This window comes from Serinus canaria, chromosome 2 (genome assembly GCF_022539315.1).
Source record: "Serinus canaria isolate serCan28SL12 chromosome 2, serCan2020, whole genome shotgun sequence".
NCBI lineage: Eukaryota > Metazoa > Chordata > Aves > Passeriformes > Fringillidae > Serinus > Serinus canaria.
In genome coordinates this window covers 36,757,485-36,778,340 of record NC_066315.1, presented here as the reverse complement: position 1 = coordinate 36,778,340, position 20,856 = coordinate 36,757,485, and the positions used below count along the sequence as shown (strand labels likewise).

Here is a 20,856-nt window from a genome sequence, read left to right as displayed (position 1 = left end):
AAAACAATCAGAAATCTGATTCCGTTTTATCAGAAAGGAAAAAATAACAAACCGTTATGAAAATTGCTGTTTAGGTGCAATGATCCTTTTGTTAGTACTTGAGCATGATTTAAATTGGTAAATATATTTGAAAGTAAAAGTTGTTCAGCAAATAGAGAATTAACAAATTATCATCATTGACACTGAGCAAGAAGAAATTTACTCAGTTTGATTTTCAGGTTAGATGGATAGTGTAAAATTGTCAATAAGAATGTGAAATACACACTTATTTTGGAATCTGATCACATATGACAGACAGGAGATAATTATAGAACTTCAGCTGTCATTTCATAGTATAACCATACACAAAATTGTTGTTCTTTTTAAAATACAAATTAATAAGGCTATTTGCTGAATCTCTGTCAACTTTACTTCCTGAGAAAGTCTCACAAATTTTCAGAAACCACTACTTTGGTGTGTATTTAATCTATTTAAATAAATAAATAGTGCATGCCAAATATTTATGTATGCGTGTATATATATATATATATATATATATATATATATATATATATATATATATATATATATATATATATATATATGAAAGCAATAGAACATAATTTCTTACCATGCAACCATTTCTGAATGCTTTGTCTAATCCAAATAGGGTTAAGAAGAAACAATATGCAAATTTTCCATTCAAAAGCTTGAGGTGTAATCACTCACTTTAGACATTCGGTTTCATGATATTTGGTGGAGGGGTTAATTATGGGTTTATAGTTGAAATATTTTCACACTTGAAAGTGCTATTTTGTCTTGAAAATATAAAAAGCAAAACAAAACTAAACCAACCAAAATCCCAAAATCCCACACCAGTCATTTGGAATTGCTTATGCTTGTTTTCCACATATGCAATTAGCACATTGTTTAGAGAGGGGGCAAAAAGTCTTTGTGTGACTTTTTGGGTGACTTGGATGTTTACATTTTGGATGGAGAGGGAAACTTTGTGAGAAACCATTAAATTAAATTAAGATTTCAGGACAACAAAAGATATTGAGTTGGAAGAAGATGTCAGTATAACAGCACACAGGCAGAGCCAAGAGTTCTTTGCCATGGAAATCCAGAGAAGCAAACCCTTAATGCTGCTCTTCCACATGTGCAACACAGGTAATGGGAAATTTGCAGGAGACTTCTGCAATCTCCTGCACAGCTAATAGTAACTCCAAAATTAACCTAACTGCTTTCTTTAGCACATATTATTGGTTTTATATGTAAAGAATACTGATGTGTAACATACTGAAAAAAAAAAAATCTACTTGGAAAATTCTGAGCAGCTGAAGCACCTGCCAAGAACTTTTTTTATACATTTTTTGAGATATGCAGTATTTCATAGTGTGATTTATAACTGCTAATTAGGCATAAGTCACTGCAATAGTATAGTTTAAAAAGTTCTGTCAATGAAATTTTGCAAATTCCGTGCAAAGTAAAGCATATTTTCTAATATTATCTGGAATCCCTTCTTGCACTTTTGCCCGGAATTAGAATTATCCCTCTTCTGGATTAAAGATGCATTGGTGGATTAGTCTATCACTGATGACAACATAATATATCCTTCCCAGAGGCTTAAACTGAAAAGAGGTCTGTTAACTACAGACTGTATTAAAACAAAAAAAAAAACAACAAAAAAAAAAAAAAAAAAAAAAAGAAAAAGAAAAAGAAAAAAGAAAAAAAAGAAAAAAGGAAAAAAGAAAAAAGAAAAAAACTAAAAAAAAAAGACATTGGACATGAAACAGTATTTTAACATTTAAATATTAGCATATGGGAGGTCAAAGTCTCAGTACTATGTAATACCCTTTCCACAGACTATATCACCCATAAAACTAGTAAGGCATGGGACTGATTCCTGCAAGGATTAGCCATAGGTACTAATTCTAGCTTTAGCCACCTGAGCAAACTCAGGAATACCAGCCACACAGGCAATTTAAATGAAAAATAAATCGGTTTTAATTTTTCTTCTTGATAGTCAGATATGTACACATATTTTGAAAAATTGTGTTTTTTTATTTGAATTTTTTTGGCCAGTTAAAGAAGTATTAATTTTATATTTAAATTTAGCATTTCCAAAGCAACAAAGCAGGTGAGCTGCTTCTGAACTGAAATAATTTCTATTTCTGAAAATTCGTTTCAGATGACATGAAGCTGATTCATCACTTTAACGCTCTAAAGGAGATGTTACATTATTCTGTATTTTAAGAGACATGCCAGCAGATTTCCACGGAATAGTATCTTCCTGCAAAGTTTTTCTAGGTGTAAAAACATGTAGTACATAAAACATCTTTCTGTGTGAACGTCCTGGAATATTTCACATGCCAATAATCGAACAATGACATTTTCTAGAATACACCTGTTTAATATTTCAGCCAGATTCTGGAAAACTAACTAAAAAGACATATTTCAATGACTCTAATAAGTAGATAATGTGCTGTACTTTCTGGTGAACTTAAACACCTAATTACATTCTTTTTCAATTATATCCCAGGAAAAAGTAGATGAGCTGTTAGCATTACATTTCAATGTAAGACACTGAGGTCTGTTTTTTGTCCAAGAAAAGGTCAGTCCTTCACTTCATGAAAGTCAGCAAAATCATAGGCTTAAAAAGGTAGCTCAATATTGGTGTAGAATCCAGCTAAGGAAAGAGCTGTCTACCACACTTGCCTGTTGGTGTCACTGAGAAGATGGGGATTAGACATTTTTCTGGTGTTTTATTTAATAAGAGACCTGGATGTCATCACTAACGTTGCTTGCTAAATTGAATCTTTGAAGAACAGTATAGAATACATGAAGTGTTTGCGTGTACAGCTCACAGGCTGTGTGCTCCATCCTTTGAAAGGAAACCATTGTGAAGGGGGAGGGTCCTGAGCACAAAGAAGGGAAGGATTGCTTTTCTGGCAAATGCCAGTATCAGCAACAAAACTCTAATAAGAGCCACATGCTTCAATATGCAGTAAATAATACCCATACACACTGTAGAAATAAAAGATTGGAGAATGGGGAGAAAAGACTTTGAGTTCTGTAGTCAAAGGTATTTAAAGGTACATCTAAGTGGTCTTACAAGAGATTGCTTTATAGCGAAGTATCAGTTACACACAACCCTGGATCATAATTATCTGTGTATCCTCAGACTCGCAGAGCAGTTATAATGCAGTTTTGTGCTTCTCTGCAATTGATCTCCGTGACTGCATCATTTTCTTGACATTTTACAACTTGCTGATTCAGTAATCACAGTTCAGCTGTCTTAATAACAAGGTAATTGAACCGTAGAGAGAATGTCAATAATCAAGAAGATACCAAACCAATTAGATAGCAATGTTTTCAGTCAAGAAACAGCTAACAGCAACTCAAATCTGAGTTTGGTTATTCTCCTCTATCGATGTCTAGATTTCTGAAAAGGGAATTAAAGGGAAAGCAGTCCATTTTGGCCGAAATCCGCTATCTCCCTGCTCCTTTTACTATGCACCAACCCCGTTCAAGAAGAAACAAAAGTCAAGATACAGGCGGGTCCTCCCGCACGGCCGGAGGGGGAGCACGCCAGCCGTGCCGGCGGAGGCAGCGCCGGGCCGGGGGAGCTGCCAGGACGGGGGAGCCGTGCGCGGCGGGGAGCGGAGCGGAGCTCGGGCCGGGACCCGCCCGGGCCGGACCTGTCCGTGGTCCTGCAGCCGGGCCGCGGCCGCTGCCAGCGCCACCGCCGAAGGGCCCTTGTCCCTGCCCGCCTGCCTGCCGCCACCAACGCCCTGCAACAGCTGCTGCCGCTGCTGAGCCCGACTCACAGAAATTTAGCTTTTGGGGAGATTTCGAGCCCCCTCAAGGATGGGGGTACTTAACAAAATAGATTCCCCAAAACTCCTACCAAAGCCCTGCCCAGGCTCTGAGCGTGCCTTTCCCTGTTGGTCTCTCGGCTGCCGGGGCGCGGGGGAAGCCCCAGTCCAGCGCGCAACTTTCCCGTAGGGAGCCGGGCTTCAGCTCCCTCCAAGCCCCCACGCAGGGCATCGAAGGCGGAGGGGACCTGGCCTCCTCCTCGCCTGCAAAGCTGGAGAAGCCAGGCAGGAGAGGGAGGCTGGGAGCTCCCTCTCCTCGTCTTCCTCATTGCCGGCTTCTGGTACAGGGGAACCCCCGGGGGGCGGAGGGAAGAGGAAGCTCCCACCGTACGCGCGATGCCCCCCGTGCATCCCCTTCTCCGGGAGTCCGGAGCCCCAGCCCGGACTCACGTGTGCCGTCAAACCGGGTGGCGATGGTATCGAGGAAGGTGTTCTGGGGTGCCAGTAATCCCTTCATAACCGGCATTTTTCCAGCGCTGTGCGAGGTTCCCCATCAAAGTTTGTCTACGAGGGTGGCTCGAGAAGAAAGTGCAGAGGGCGCCCGGGGGAAGGCAGGGAGGGAGGAGGCGGAGGGATAGGGAGGAGAAGGAGGATGGGGATGCCGCCGCGCCGCCTCCGGCGCCGGGAGCCCCCCGCTCGTCAGCCCCGGCCCCGCACGGCGCTCCCGCCCCGGGAGCCGCGCTCAGGTGCGGGGCCGTGCCCCCGGCCGGCAGCGCCCGCTCCCCCTCCCCGCACCCCTCCCGAGGCGAGGGGGAGGGGGGCGCCTGGGAAGAGCCGCCGTGAGGAAGGACGGGCTGGAGGAGAGCAGGGAGCTGGGGAAGAGCCACCTTTATCCACCTGTAGCGGAGCCGGGTGGGGCGGGGCAGCGCAGGGACCGGCGGCCCCCGGGGGCGGCGGAGCCTCCTCCGCCTCCGGCAGCCTCAAACATTTCGGCTCCAGAACCCGAGAAGGGTCCTAGGCATCTCAGCTCAGAGGGACCCTGTTTTATGAGTGACGATATCGCACGGCAAAGCACAGGCTCTTACTTTGCTGCAAGAAGAAACACCCTTGGTAGATAGCAAATGCTTCTGGAGATGCTCACTGGAGAGTGAGACTGGGAGATGGATAATTCTCCACCAGTTGTGTGGCCTCAGACATTATTTGCATGGTTAGCCTATTTAATTTAAGGAATAGGCATTTTTCTTTGATTGTTAGTACATCCTATAACATTCTTTCTACATTCTTCCCTGCAAAATTCTTGAAATATTTTTTTCTTCTGCCAGTCAAATACAGAATTAATACATATCCTAGCCCAGAAAGTCTATTGTGTAAATTCCAATAAGTAAATACGAAACAATAGTAATAATAAGTGGCAATCCACATTCAGATGAGTAACCTGCTCAGACTGGTACCATGGCTCTTTAAATGCTGCCAGACAACTCTCCATAGTACAGTCATTTCACTTACTGTAGCAGCAATGGCAAAGCTTTCCCATGTTCTTTCAGGATTAAAAGACCCTAGAGAAAAGAAGTGGGAGTACACTCCCTAATCTACGAAGTCACTGTGCAGAGGAAGCCTGTTGGGTTCTTGCTATTTTACAGTACTGCTATTTGTATTTTTTGCTATCCCTGTTTATTTAGGATTCTCTCTTTCTCCAGATGGTTAGAAGACTTTGATTCCCCCTTTTTAGCATAAGCAGCACAGAGAGGTTACAAAAGAGAAAAAATGGTCTTCCTTTACAACAGATAATGAAACACAAAACCTCTCCAGAACCTCAGAAAATGCTGATACACAGGGTTTCTAGCACATTATAAAGCCTACCCATGGTAAGCTCACCTTGGCTCTGGAGAATGCAGCAGTATTTTGCTGAGATCATGAATCTGTCCAGTTGCCCTCGTACTAGAAGCCTTTCACAAACTAGTTGATATAGAGCTGCCAGGTCAGTTTCCAGAAGTAGCACATGAACTGAGAGACTGCCTGTACAGTACTTTGGGAGTCTTCAAGATCTCAAAGTACTATCAGTTTCTTGCTACCAGATAATCCTCAAATTCATGTCAGCCTTGTCCTTAACATATATAAGCAGCAGCCTTGTCCTTAAAGTATACAATTTTTAATATCAGCAATTTTTAATTTTTATTATTATTCTCATATCTTCCAGTTCAATATAAGCAGAGTCACAAAATTAATTTCTATTTATAGTTTTCCATTTAGCCTCTCTGGCTAGTTGAGTTTGATGGTACATGTACTCACTAGTGAAAAAATAAAAATCTTATTTCAATACCTGGAAAACGGAAAAGCATGATCAGTTTTTCACTTCTGCCAAAGAGCTCAGCAACAGAGGTTGTTAAGATAAATCCGAAGCTTTGAAACCTGACAAAAGGCTTGCCTATGTTGTAGCCTGTGGTGCTGCAATTGTGTTTCAGTTTGCATTTTTTTTCCACGGCCTGCCCAAACACCATTTAAGTAGGGATGCAGCAAAAGAGAAAGGAATGCATTCTTAGTCCTAGTACAGGTGTCCTGCAGTCAGGAGAAGCAAACCCATATATAAATTGAAACATATAAATGTATTTCTCAGTTTTGGTCATCACAAAAGGCAAAAGAGACAAGGGGAGTAAGTTGCCTGATAAGTCTGCAAGGCCATAAATGGCCACACCAAGTCTGAGCTCTAATCGTAGTGTTTTTGAGGGCTGTATGACATAACAGCTTCAGTAAGTTTAGAGCTTTATTGAGAGCTCCTGGAAACTTCTTAATCATGAGACAAAAAAGTTTTAATAAAGCCTTAGGACTTGGACAAAGAATGCCAAACTTTTATGCAAACACACAACTCAGAAAGGATGGATAAGTGCCAGAGGAGTTACATGGTATATTCCATGTTGATAGGGGTGAACAGAAATTTATTATTGAAATTCACCACTAGCCAGGGGGATGTGATAGCAATGGCAGTGCAAGGAAATTCTGCTGATGCACAAGAGGGAAGGAGACCAAATGATGCTGAAAGCTTCTTCATCCCTGAGAACTTCAGGAAAGAGGAAGTTTGCTGTTCTTTACAAGTATTCACAATCATGCCATACTGTTAAAAATTGCTTGTGGAAATGGCTACACACTATGAACAGTTAGTAACAATTAAGCTCCTAAAAGTTTTGTGTTTGTGTTTAATGTATCAGAAAGCAACAACCCAAATGTCTTTGCAGTAGAGCTAATAAAATATATTACAAAAATAATGTACATAAAAAGGCTCAAACGACAAAAGATGAGAAATTGAATCACAGTATCCTGTTTTGCACTTGTATTTAGCAAATTCTAGAGACTTTTACTTATAAGAGTAATCCTCCTTAATAGAAAGTGGAACTCCAGAGACCTTACTGCAAAACACAGTAAACTCCTAAAGTTGCTCAAAGCAGACAAATTTAACAGGCTGAAATTTTGGTAGGCAAAGAAGAAGTAGTTAAGAAAAGCAGACAAGGGCTGAGCATATGTAAAAGGGAGGTAAAAGGAGAAGCTGAAAGTTTGCAGTCAAGTCCTGGAAGGTTTTTTTTTGCTTCAAATGAAAAGCAAAGGTACTCTGAATAGTCACAGACATATATATATATGTGTATATATATATATATATATATATACACATATGTATATATACACACACATATACATATACATATTTACACACACACAAAAAAAAAAATATATATATATATACACACACACACACAAACATATATATAATGCTTAAGGAAAATTAAAGTAAAACCTGGCTGATTTTTATCTTGTTTCAAAAAACCAGCTTTCAATTTTGCTATTTCAATTTCTAATATCAGGAATATCTGGACATAGTGCCTAATATAATACTTATTTTTGCTGGCAAGGACAGGTAAGCAAGAGTTGGAATCTAACTTCATTTTTTGTGCATAGGTCTATATCCAATTTACTTAAATAGCCCACTCCCCATATCCTTTTCTTTTTCACTGTGGAGCATTTTGCTGAATTTAAAAGCATAAGAATATGTAAAAAATTTATGGATAAGAGTTACAGATAAACAGTACCAAAGATGAGAAATTAAGTACTGATAGCACTGCTGCTACTCTTCAGGATGCAATTAGCATCCAGAGGTTACAAATGAAGGTTACTCTGGGGCTTAGAGTTTAGACTAGAAGGACTACCTAAGAAAATGAGGTTTGCCACTTCAAATTACTCGACTTTATATAAATAAAATCTCAGCCTTACATTTCCCCCTACTTATCCACAGCTACTTGGGCACTCAACATAGCACATTACATTGTGAGGTATGCTATAATCTATATTATTGCTTATTACCCAGAAATGTGGGCATGGGCAGAGTTTTGCACAAAATATAAGCAAGGAGCAGCATGTTGTAGCATTTTTGCTCATAACTTTTCTTCATTTATGTTTTAAGCAACAGAACTTTTTCCAAATCTTGTTTATAATATTTCACAGTACCATTAATTACCTCATGAAGCAAGAAGTAAGGAGTTGCTTCCCTGGCATAACCATTTGACCTCAACTTACCTGCTACAATTATGAAAATGAACGCAGATAGTGAAAATCAAATTAACGAGGACTTGCCTGCAGCTTACTTTTGTGCTTGAAATTGCCACCCACTTATTTGTGTGTTAACCTTGGCATCCAGTGGAAAAAAAAAAAAGAAATTATGAAAAAAAGCCTGAAAATACTAGGAAATGTCAAAGAATGGCAACCTGCTGTTCATCTGCAATGAACGGGCTAATTTAGTCTGAAGTAGTGCGTGTTGAGAATATTATCCTGATAAATGATTGTTGTCACTTCAAGAAATGCTGGCCCTTGCCTTTTGTGGTGCACAAGCCAACAAGAGAACTTTTCAAGAATAGAGTTGAATAATTAAAAATCTGACAAACAAGGGACAGTTTGGGTTGAAGCATAAATGCAAAGCCAGCACCTCTGGCTCAGGAGGAGGCCAAGTTCCTACAAACCAGATGAAGTTGCAAGCAAACAGGAGAATCCATACATGATGGTACTTTGAATGAAGTTAAAGATTTAAAGCTCACTTTTCCTCTGCCACTGGAGACCCATGAAACATTTTGGCAAAAGCCTCATTTCCTTTTAGTACTGGTGTTAAAGGGTGCAAACCTGATGTTCAGAGAAAGACCTCTCACCAATGTACTGAAAAATCACTGTGGTGGATTTATAATAATACTGATATCACCATTGTATCAGGCTGCCATTTATGCTTTTGTTTTCTTTTGAAATATATAGGTAATCATGCATAAGGTTTCATTCCATTATACATATTGCTCAGCTAAGTAGATTAATGATTTATACAATATTGCTTTGTTTTTTTTATGGTTAAAAAGCTCTTCATACATTCATAGACCCAGGTTTCGTGTGTCCATTGGATTCATAATGATAGAAGATGCTTTCTCTTGTTTTTTACCAAGTAGAAAATGAATTAAAATCTAAAAGTAGATCTGTTGTCAAACCAAAAATAAAAGGTGAATACACTATCAGATCTCAAAATGAATAACACTATAAAATTTCTGTTTTCCACTTTCCTGTCTGTAAAATCAGAATCATAATTTTCACCTCTGAGGATTGTGTGGATATGGTTAATGTCCACAAAACATCAAAATTTCACAAAAACTTTTGATAAAGCTAGAAACAAATTAGCAGCTGTTATTGAAGAGATTGGATAGCATTCAGAAAGTTATGGAACCACATTTCAAACAACAAGGAATTAAGAAGACACTCAATTGCTCTAACATTAATTGAGCACCATCATGTGGGGAAAAACTCATTGGAAAAAATTACTGCATAAAGGAGAAATGTACCTCTATGCACAAAATTAGCATCTAAAGCTCAATAAACAATATCTGTTTTCAGTAGAGTTTGGTTTTCATCAGAAAACAAAACCAAATCACCCAGGAAACTAAAGCCAAAGCCCTCAAAAATAATACTACTTATATTAAATAAAAAGTAAAATAAAATCGCTACACTATGATTCTGGAGATGAACCTTATAGTTTACTAAAAAGGAACAGAATTTTCTTCTTAAAATTGTTGCAGTAAAATAAAGATAAAAAGAAAGTTAAATTCAGAATAGACTGAGGTATTGTAATGGCTTATTTTGTATTTCCTGGGTATGAACCTTTCACCCTCACTGTGGCATTAGAGGAAATGCTAATGTTAAAGGATGTTGTAGATTATTCCACATCTCAAAAAATGTGGCCAATTCAGTTCACCTGTTAATAAGGAGTGTTAATTTTCTTCCAAATTCTCTCTTTTAAAAAGGAATGAATTCACTTACTGAATATCAAAATAGCTGTTGACAATATTATTTATAGTAATATCAGAACTTCACTTTTTTATGACCTGGGGTTTAAAATAATTTCAATATAAAATGCAATCCATTACCATTTATCTGCTTGGATTCAAAGAGTATGGTACCAGAATTATTTGCAAAGCAAGATTATGCTCAGAGAAAACAAAGGAGAACTCAGTCCAAAAGTTTAAGAGGTGATACTGATTGTATAGGAGACACAGAAGGATGCTTTGAATACAGAATGATCAAAAGCACAGCTCTAGATATGGGATTTTCTCTTAAGCCCTAAACATCATCTTCCTGCCTGCAGGTGTAAAAAGTGATTCCTCCCATGGATCCCTCCAAGTTAATTAGAAATTGTGCTACCATGCTTCCACACAGATATCCCCTGAACACTGGGAAATAGCTATCTAAATTTCATGATCACATTCTAAATACCATTATTGAAAAGCAGCTCCAAAGACAGAACAAATCCCTTCATAAGTGCACCTATTTTAAAATCCTTAACCAAGATCAGTCTAAACAATTTCTTCTGTTCCATCCCCGGTATTTTTTGAGCACAATTTATATTGTTCTTAAGCCTCTTCAACATCACCAAAATAACCAACATGACTCAACCATATTTTGCCTGACTTGCACCAGAGTAATAGAGAGGAGGCTGAGACACGCCAGCTGGTTTGACTTTATTAATTTTTCTGACCTGCAGAGCACCACAGACAGTGCTGAAAGAATTAAGCAGTTCAGCTATGCTGCTCCTTAGCACTGCTGTGGTGCTGATGTGGATTAAGATTTTGGTGATCATCCATGAAGTGACAAGAGAGCAGGAAGTGAGAGCAACATTGCTTGTTATAAATCATTGCAAGTCATGGAAGTCTACCAAGACACAGAACACTCAAAAGGAAACAGAATAGTACTTCACTAGATGTCATCTTCAGATTTATCAGTGCAATTGCCTTGACAGAGGATTCATTAATAAAAAAGACTGGGTGGCAAAACTAGGTCTTATTCCTTTTTTTCTCTTAGATTTTACTGCATTTTAAAAAGTGAAAATCTAGTATTAAAATATAAGATTAATGTTTAAAACAAGTTAAAAGCATTGGAAAATTCCAAGCTCATAACATACAAGTATTTTTAATCACTTCATATCATAAAGACACAGAAATTAGTGCTATGATGTCTGTACTTGAAGTAGACCTTTATATTAATATATAAATTAGACCTGACATCTAATTTATCTACCAAAAACATCCTCCTAGAGAAAAAGAGGTGAAAATTCTCTGATATTTAAGGGTTTTGATGGTAAATATAAATACCACTCAATTATATGGCTTGTTTGGGTGTTAACAGTAATAGCACATTTTCTCTAAGGTGCAATTGGCAAGCTTTGCAGAAGTCAACAGCAATAACTTGAAGTCAGATATTAAGTTTCGCTTTAGAAAGCTCCCAACGGAATAAATGGAAGTTCTCCCCATTACATAAGGATAATCAGCATATTTTTAGTACCTTTCATAATATTGCAACAATAACTGGATGATGTGAACTTAATTCTTTTAGCATTGTTTTACACAGAAATAATTCAGGAGCAATACTTATGGCAGGTCAAATGTACCTTCTACTTTATTACATAGAGTAAGTGACCTTAACTGACATGTACTTTAAAGCTATCTTGAGGTGTTTAATCTTTGCCATAGAAGATTGTAAAAACATTGTTCACAGAGACAAAAAAGGGTATTAAATGTAGAATTAAAATATCATGAGCAATAGCTTAAGAGAATTCCCAAATTTTTAGAGAAAAATGTGTTTAACTCTAAAATATATTCCTATAGTTCCAAAATACCTGTCAATAAAGTGTGAGTGCACTTTAAAAACCCCAGGGTGATTTATCAGTATAAGTACAGACTCATCAAGATTAAATGCTTTGCCAAGAGTTAGTTGAAGCAATAATAAATTTGTCAGACCGCTGAATGAATACCTTCTCCTAATTGAAGAAAGACTGAGGGGGACAAGGGAAAAAAAGGAGTACTGATTTAAAAAGTATTTGAAGTGGGTTAGAGTTTTTTCAAGAATCCTTGCATCAACTATACTAGATAAAATTAACTGAGATACTCAATACATACATCTTTCCAAAAAGAGGAGAAAAGCACCATTTCCCACAGATTTTAGATAAAACCTTTGTTAACTACAGTTCAGGTTACATGACTTTTCAATTATAACAGTGGTAACTGAATTTTCTTCCACTTAAGTCAATTGCATGACTGTTTAAAAATAAATTGAAAACCCCTCAAACACAAGAAATCCACCATAATTCTTTGTTTTGCAGTAAGTATCACTTCTACATAACAAATTCTCCAGAAGACAACAGTTAAACAGCAAGTAATTAAGAAACAGGAGTCTAACTTGATCCATCAAGGCTGCAACAGATCAGCCTTAATACTGATTGATTTGCTTTTTAATCTTCTCCAACTCATCAACTTCTTTTCCATCCTAATAAGAGTTTCATTAGCTGTTCTCCTCATGAGGCCATTTAAACAGAAGAACCAGTAGATACTTCAGTAGTCAGAAGTAATGTTTCTCTACCTAGAAGATACTACAAATCTTCACAAATAAATCATACAAACTACCCTGCTTTCACCCTTATAAGAAAAACATATCTTACTCCCTTATTTTGGAGACATTTTCATAAATGTGTCTTGGCTGAATGTGTACTTTGAGTTAGACATTTGCAAAGAGGAACATCGCAGAAGGACAGAGCTAGAGGAAGAAGATTGCAGGAAAGAATTTTCACTGTTCAGAGAAAAACAATCTCAATGGCTAAGGCAAAGAATTGGCAAAGCAATCCTATGGAAGGCACTTTAGAAAACGTCTAATAGTGAAAGTTACCGTGTTTGGCACAGGACTGAGCTTTGGACTAACTCTGTTGTGCAACACTCATGACAAGAGGCAAAACAAGGTTTAAGTAGGAGGAGATGAAATCAAGGGAGAGGAGAGTGGGCAGCACACCAGGTCTAAGAATGAACAGGAAGTTTCAAGCAATGCTTAATGGTGGAGAGGCCAGGAAAAAAAAAGAAAGAAAAGGAAAAACAATACAGCATTTTTGCCTGTGAGTGAAACAGTTGTGAGAATGTGGAAAACACGATTAAGGGGAGTTTTATTCTGCAATCACATCCATCTAGTTTTTATGTGCTCTTCTTCCAGCAAACCTCCAACAGGGCAGAAACAGGTTATTTTTGGACTTTGTCTGAAGAAATGAGTCTTGAACTTCAATCAGCTTCAAAATACACTGCAAAATAGTTCGTGTGACACTTTGAACCTGAAGAATTTTTTTTTTAATGTAGATTTTGATCTGTGCCAATTTTTTTTCAATATTTCAAAGATTTTGGGATTTCAGATGTGTCAATCCTCTATTAGCTTACCTTCTATACAAAATATTCCTTATACTTTTATATGATCCATCTATAAGCAGTGCTCTGATACCACAACAGATCCAAGCAAGTAAAGCCTCAGGTGTACAGAGCTCTCTGCAAAGGAAAATTAGTATGACATAATAGGTAGGTGTAAGGATTAGACTGAGGATCATATTACAGGATTAGGACACATATGCATGCAATGGATTTTGTAGGAAATTACCAGCCTTGCATTAGATGCAGCCTCAGAGTCCTATTTATAATATAATCTACTCCCTAGTCAGGTTGAATTAATATCCTTATCCTTTTTGCATAGACTAGTTGGAATATTCTTGGTACAATTTTCAAGACTAATCTTTTATCTAGGATGGCATTTGCTGTTACAGTGCAGTTTAAAGCTCAGTACGGAATTTGTGTCAGCACTTTTTGTCCCATGAAGAGCTGAAATTAAAACATTAAAGTAGATAATGTAGCCATGGTCCAGAAAAAAGCTCACAGCTTCTTCTAAGCTCATAATAACAGAACAATATAAAATCCATGGGCACTTTCTAAGTATTGTTTTGAGATTTCTCAGACATGGAAAAAGTTTCCCAGGTGTTCTTCTGCAGCACATTTATTTTCCAAGGAATAACATCTTATTATGCTCCTTGTACTAAAAACCTCTTTAGATTAAGGTTTAAATTAATTTGTTTCGTATTAAGGAACAGAAACTTGTGATCATGTTCAAGTATTTGAGCTAGTGTCCAACAGCAGAGGTGGGAATTATACTATCTAGTTATTTAGTGGGATCAAATAATGTGGAATCAAATTCAAGGTGAGCTGAAACATTCAGTTTGGAATTCAAGATTTGGACAGAATCCCTTTTTCCACCTTTTGGTGTCATTTTTTCTACTTAAGTTGTTCTACCAGGCTATTGACAGGAAACAACAATCAAAAGCCTCACAAAAATAAGCATCACAAACTTAAGTGAATTAATATATGAACATTATGAACTGGCCTTTGTGTATATTTCCACCCCCTGATCATCTGTCAGAGGATGGACACAGAAAATTAAGGGAGCCTCTATCAAATTTGTTTGAAGCTATATATATACACACAGGTAAACATGTAGATGCAGTTTATGGTGTTATCTCATTGGTATTAGCTTACAATTTTGCTAAGTAAATTTAGCACTACTAAAATATGCATACCAAATAAACTTCTAGGCTCCTGAAATCTAAACAGCTGGTTTTTTCATTAGAAATTTAGGTCAGATATTTACTAGACAGGTTAAGAAACAGATATTATCTATGCTCTGTTAATGGTTAGAAAGATACATTTACAGCTGGAACATTCTAGAGTTTACTGCCCTGGGCAGAGAATCATCACTCACAGTAGTTTTAGTTTGTTATAACCTTTTAGCAGTTGAGATAAGCACGTTGCTATTTTTTTCCTTAATTGTTGAAACATATAGCCTTTGTTTATATTTTATGATAAACTCTGTGCAGAATAAACACTTGAACAACTTGTAAAGAACTGAAATGTGATCATAACTATTGCAGAAACCAGGGTTTAGGAGGTTTGTTTCAGTTACAAGACAAAAGGAATTAATATGATAAATAATAAGGAAACAGTCCATGAAAATGCCTGCTGGAAAATACAAGGATTGTAGGGGTGTAACTGATATAACATATGGTAAACAAGAAAAACAAGCACTTGGCAATCAAAAGGCCATAGCAGGTTATTAGATAAGTAAAAGGAGAGTCCTATTGCCTTTTTCTATCATTTTAATTTAGTATTTTTCTTGTACAGAACTGAGAAAAACAGAAAGCAAAGTCTAAATTGTCACCCAATCACTGCCAGCCTGCCTTTGGAATGAATTCTCTCCTCTTTGACAAGACACACAAAGTTTATGAATTTATACAGTGGTTCTCAGATTTATTGTAATGACTTTTGACCAATCCTGTTGTTTTCCACAAACATTTAATTTCAAAGCTATGAATGTGTCTTCCAAATTTTGAATATTTGCATATTTGAGTACACTTCCAGATTTTGGAATGAATATTCTGCGTTTGTCATAGCTGCTAAATATTGATGTCCTTCTCTTAAAAGTTCATCTCATTCAATTTCACATAGCAAAAGCTTATTCTAACACCTCTGATATTTGGGCCTCTTATCCTACCTAAAATAGCACAAAATGCAAGATTGCATTTGGATTTTCACATTCTTTAAACCAAAACAGGGACAACCATTGCATTTCACATTAAGTAATACTACATTTTCTTACTCTGAAGAAGACATGAAATAACTTTTGCAATTTACTTTTTGTTTATCTTTGGAATATTTGTATCTTTACTAAAGTATCTTGTTACTAATAGGTGGGAATTACAAGAATTACAGTAGAGAATCTTCTCATATCTCGGTTGAGATTGCAATATCATATTGACTAAAATAAAGGGCAAGGATCAGCTTCAGCCTGTTCAAACTTCAATTAAGGTCAAGTAAAACACTGCGTTCAAGGTACTAACAAATAAAGATCAAATTTTTAAAGGTTTTTAGGTGATTAAACAGGAAGGTGGGAAAGGTAGAGGATGTACAAAAATGCTTATTTGCTTTGTGTAATTTTGCCTCCTGAGGATCGCTTGGTTTTTTCTGGAAGTCCCAATAGAGGCATGAGAAGTTGTTCTCACTTTCTCCTCCTCTGTGCATGAAGCAAATTATTTATATCCATCAGGACTCCCATTCTCCTTCTCCCCAGTCTTAATATATCTCTATAATCATTCCCTCACCTTTGCTTATCCAGCACATTTTGATAAATCTGAGTGAGGCAGGCTGCTCCAAGAACCATCATCCCAGGCAGTGCTGGACACATCACAGAGAGCAGAGGGGAGAGATTAGGGGCAGGAACCACTTCAGCCATGCAGCAGCAGCTGCTGAAGGAGGATCCAGTGACACCCTGAACACTTTGGAAATCTGTATGGCCCCTGCACCATTCATGATCTGGGCCCTCATTCTCCAGTGTAGTTACATCACTAAAAGAGCAGCCTTACCACAAGAAGCATGAAGCAATTTTAATGAGCATATATGAAGCCCACAAAAGATTCTGGAAAAAAATTACCTTAAAAATGTGCTTTGAAATATTAATTTGGACCAGCTGCTTCCTCAGGTGAGAATACAAGCTAACAACCTGCTGATTGATAACCAGTTCCATCATTCATGTGATTTTGGGTTATAGAAATGTGTTAGAAGAGGTTGGATATTATTTTCACAGCTACATGTGCCTCCATTTCTATAGTTTAATTGGGCAATATGCTACTATGAATATTATAACTAGCAGATATTTGTTCAATTTAATATTTTTCCTAACCACAGGTTGAATTATGGGAAAGGAGCTTGTATGAGCATTTTTTGGCCCACTTCAATTCAGCAGTATACATAACTGCTGCAAATATTTTGAATACAACTTGTACTCAAGTAAGTGCATGCTTTTTTTCTATACTTACTGTTCTGAAAAAGAACTTTGAATCAATGCTCTAGTACTGTAAGCACAAGCTTAATGTTCACCAGAGCTAATCCAGCAAAACACTTAAAACATATACTAATATAGGACTGGTAATATGCTTAACATTAATCTCTCTTTACTGGAATGCCCTTAGCACTTGCTGCAGTGTATTTTGTAAGATAAGCATACTCAAGTATTAAACTCTCCACATGCATTTTTCCAGGACTGTGGTCAATGTTTGCCTCCAGCCACAGCATGACCTGATTACTTATATGTTTTAAAGCTCCTGAATAGACAGAAAGCCTAGATCTCTGCTGGTGTGATTATACTGATGGCACTGGAGATACAACACAGCTTCCAGTCCTTGGCTCTAAACACTATACAACATACATGTTTTGTGACTTCCCACTGGATCTATTGCTTTCACTGCAGGTGTCAGGGACCCAGATCAGATGAACATTTAAACAAAAAAACCCTAAACATTGAAATAATACCCAGTCATGATTAGTTAATTCACTTGGCTGTATTTGATATGGCTTTAAAAACTATGTTTTAGATGTACACAGAATTACTTTTATCAAAGAAGGATCTTTTTTAGCAGTTTCACTTAGATTTTTTTAAGTCAACAATCCATTCTCTTTCCTTAAAAACCTTAAGAAAGCGTTTCAACAACTGTTCTGTAACATTTGAAATTGGAATAAGATAAACACAATATTTCCATCTATGGTCTAAACATAAAATTGACACTAAAACTGGGGGGTGCTTCTCCCTTATATGCTTTGCACATGTGTTGTCTCACAGCAACTCACTCTAGATTTCCTTCATTAGTATTCTCACTTTTTAAACAGCCTACACATACTGAAATTCCCATGTCCCATTTCTAACTATCTGCCTATTTTGTAATTAGATTAAGGATGGTAAATTAGTAAGAGCTAAACATAAGCAGGCAGATATTATTTTATTTGAGGAGTGCCATTCCCATTCACCAAACACTGTTTTTAACATTAGCAAGGCTTCATCTGCAATACAGGTCTGCATGTAACTCAGTGCTATTGTTTATTATTAAATGGGCAACTGCTATATTTCACAGATAGATCAGTAATGAAGCAGGCTCTAGAGACAGCAATACCCAAGGTGCATTGGCCCAAGACCCATCATATTATTATAATATTTTCCTTTCAGAAATATAAATACTGAGATGAAAGTGTGTGCCATAAGAATTCTTTCATAAACCTGTCTCTCCACAGCCCACGTTCAGGTGGTTACATAAGTACATGAATGATGTTAAGCAAATGAGTTATTATAATGAAGTTAAATACACAATTCACATCAAACTAACGTTTAAACACCTTTTAATGTCTTTGTACATTTTCATGGAACATTTAACAAGGCTTAAATCTTCTACCACTTATTAAAACAGAGCTGCTCTCTTATGCAAAATCTAAGTGATCAGCTTAAAGAGAAAAGATTTGACAATAAATGAAATATTTTTTTTGTTGAGCATCCACGTGATTTTGAATATTACAAAAGCTGCTTATTTGCATCACAAGGGCCAGATACACAAAAACATTTAAGCACTGAGTATTCTTCCTTTTCAGCATGATACAATTATCATATTAGAAAGAGAATGAGCAGCTGTTAGGTAAATCTGTCCTGGCCAAAATCCACACAGGTAAACGCATGCTAAAACAAAAAGGTACCCCACCCAGTTCAGGACACTGAGTGTCAAATGTTACCCTCTCCTGGTAGTTCCCATTCAAACTGGAGTGAGCCCTGGCATTTCAAAGAATGTTCTCAGGGATACCTCAGCAATCTATATTTAAATTGTGCTGAAGGTGTAGTTCTATACACAAAATCCGCAGGGTGGGGGGAAGGGGACTGGGAGGAAAGAAAAGGAAGTTAGGAACCTTTTTGGAGGCTGCTAAAGCAGTTCTGACGACCTTTTTTGAGTCTGAAAAGAGAATAGCTAATCCAAGTCAAAGGGATTCTGGTGAAGCATATTAAGATCTCACAAAACCAGTTACTGATTGATTTCCCTGTCATTCACCTCCCAAGACTCTTACCATCCCAAATTTCATTCTGCATTATCACTTAGAGCCATCACTGACTCTTTTCCTTTCAAAACTTTGTTTTAGATTTTTTCCATTAAACACATCTGAGTTATATTTTTTCACTAGCTTCTACCTAAGCACATAATCTGACACTGTGGTATGTGATATTGGGTGAGATAACTTAAGGATAGTCTATCAATACCAGCAATTAATTTCCTTCCTTTCATTGCTTTGAACAGCAGTTCAATCTAATTTTCAGGATTAATTATTTTCACTTCCCACTGGTACTGCAGACAGAACACAATGAGCATCTGAGAAAGCTGAAACCAATCCAGCTTCTCATAAAAGCCTTTAATAATTTGATTTTGCTCACCTCTCCTGATTTAAAACATCTGCTTCAAGTCTTGCAAAACAAATTCCAAATTCAATTTCAACTAAGACTTTCACTGCATGGTACTAGCAAGCTTCCAGTATATAGTGCTCACATCAGAGCTCATACACATTCCTGTTTATTTTAAGCCAAAAAAATGTTCCCTCAGTAATACTGCACACGAGTAGAAATAGAAAAGAAATTCTAGGAACTTTCTAGACTCAGTGACAACACATGCTAGGAAGTCTACAGTTCACTCTAATCTTAAAGAAGGATGCCACCTACTGCTAAACAGCCTGAATTAAAAATTAGAGAAACCAGTTTCCTGTGACATAAAGCAATCAGGACTAATGTTTCATGATTCTGCTGCAAAAGTCCAGTTCTCAGAAAAGAGAATCACAATCAGCTTACCATGTAAAAATTGGTGCTCTACTGCTGGAGTAAGCAGAGTTCTTTGCAGTTAATTGAAAGAGCACATGCACTCAAAAGGTAAGGTTGTACTTATGGAAAGTAGCATTACTTTGTGACATAAATTTAGTTTTTGCCTGCCAAGTTTGTTGTCCAGTTCACTGAAGTTAGCAGAGTTTTCTTTGCCTCAAAAGCTCTGGATTGGTTGCTCAGTGGGCAACTCGGTGATTCTTGCTTTGATATCTAAGAGTTTGTTACAGTTTGGAGGAAAATAGGGAAAAGTATGTAAGAAATAAAAGTAATCTATCTACTCAGCATAGGCAGTTTACTTTAAGCTTTAAATCTGGCTAGCAACATATCTAGAAATGTAAATAAATGTTTTCAATGTTCCAACCTGCAGAGTATTCTGTAAGTCTTTGCCTTCCCTCATATAATCTAAGAAAAAAATTCCATTACTACTACAAACAACAAACAAACAAACAAACAGAAAAGCAGCCTAAAGCAAACAAAACCATCGTAACAAGTTCCTTCTTTGTGCTCCTCACTTCCCTGGAAGAGTTTCCACCTCCTTACTTTTGGCAGTGGAATTTGTTTAGTAGCTGCTCAACGAATCAAATCAGCAAATTCTTCTAGATTCAGAGGAAACTTCAAGTATCCAATTCCTTTTCCAGCCTGTATGTTTCCTCTGATTCAGGTTATACTGTAGCCCTGCCAAAATCTGTGTCAGCACAATGTGTGGGACAAGGCTCCCAGCACAAGGTCTGGTGACAGATTTCCAAAGCCACCTCTGCTGCCAGAGGCAGTGCACAGTGCAGCTTCTTAAAGTTGTCCTCTGCTCACAAAATGAAATTAAACAGACATTTCAATCACATTTTAATTACATGTGACCAATTCAGGAAAGAGCCACAGCAACTGGACAAATGCTTTATATTTTTTACACAAGAGGGAAGTGTTGAACAAAGAACACAAATAGGGCAGACACCCTTCACGACCATTTGTG

General features: G+C 37.4%; 1 protein-coding gene across 1 annotated transcript in view; it reads right to left on the bottom strand.

The window, feature by feature from the left end:
- KCNH8 (potassium voltage-gated channel subfamily H member 8) overlaps positions 1 to 4,323 on the bottom strand; it is a 176,423-nt gene extending 172,100 nt beyond the window's left edge. The window contains exon 1 of the mRNA XM_009086107.4: positions 4,248 to 4,323. Coding sequence (XP_009084355.1) covers positions 4,248 to 4,323 — 76 coding nt within the window. The remainder of the gene's footprint in view (positions 1 to 4,247) is intronic.
- Positions 4,324 to 20,856: the final 16,533 nt, after the last annotated feature.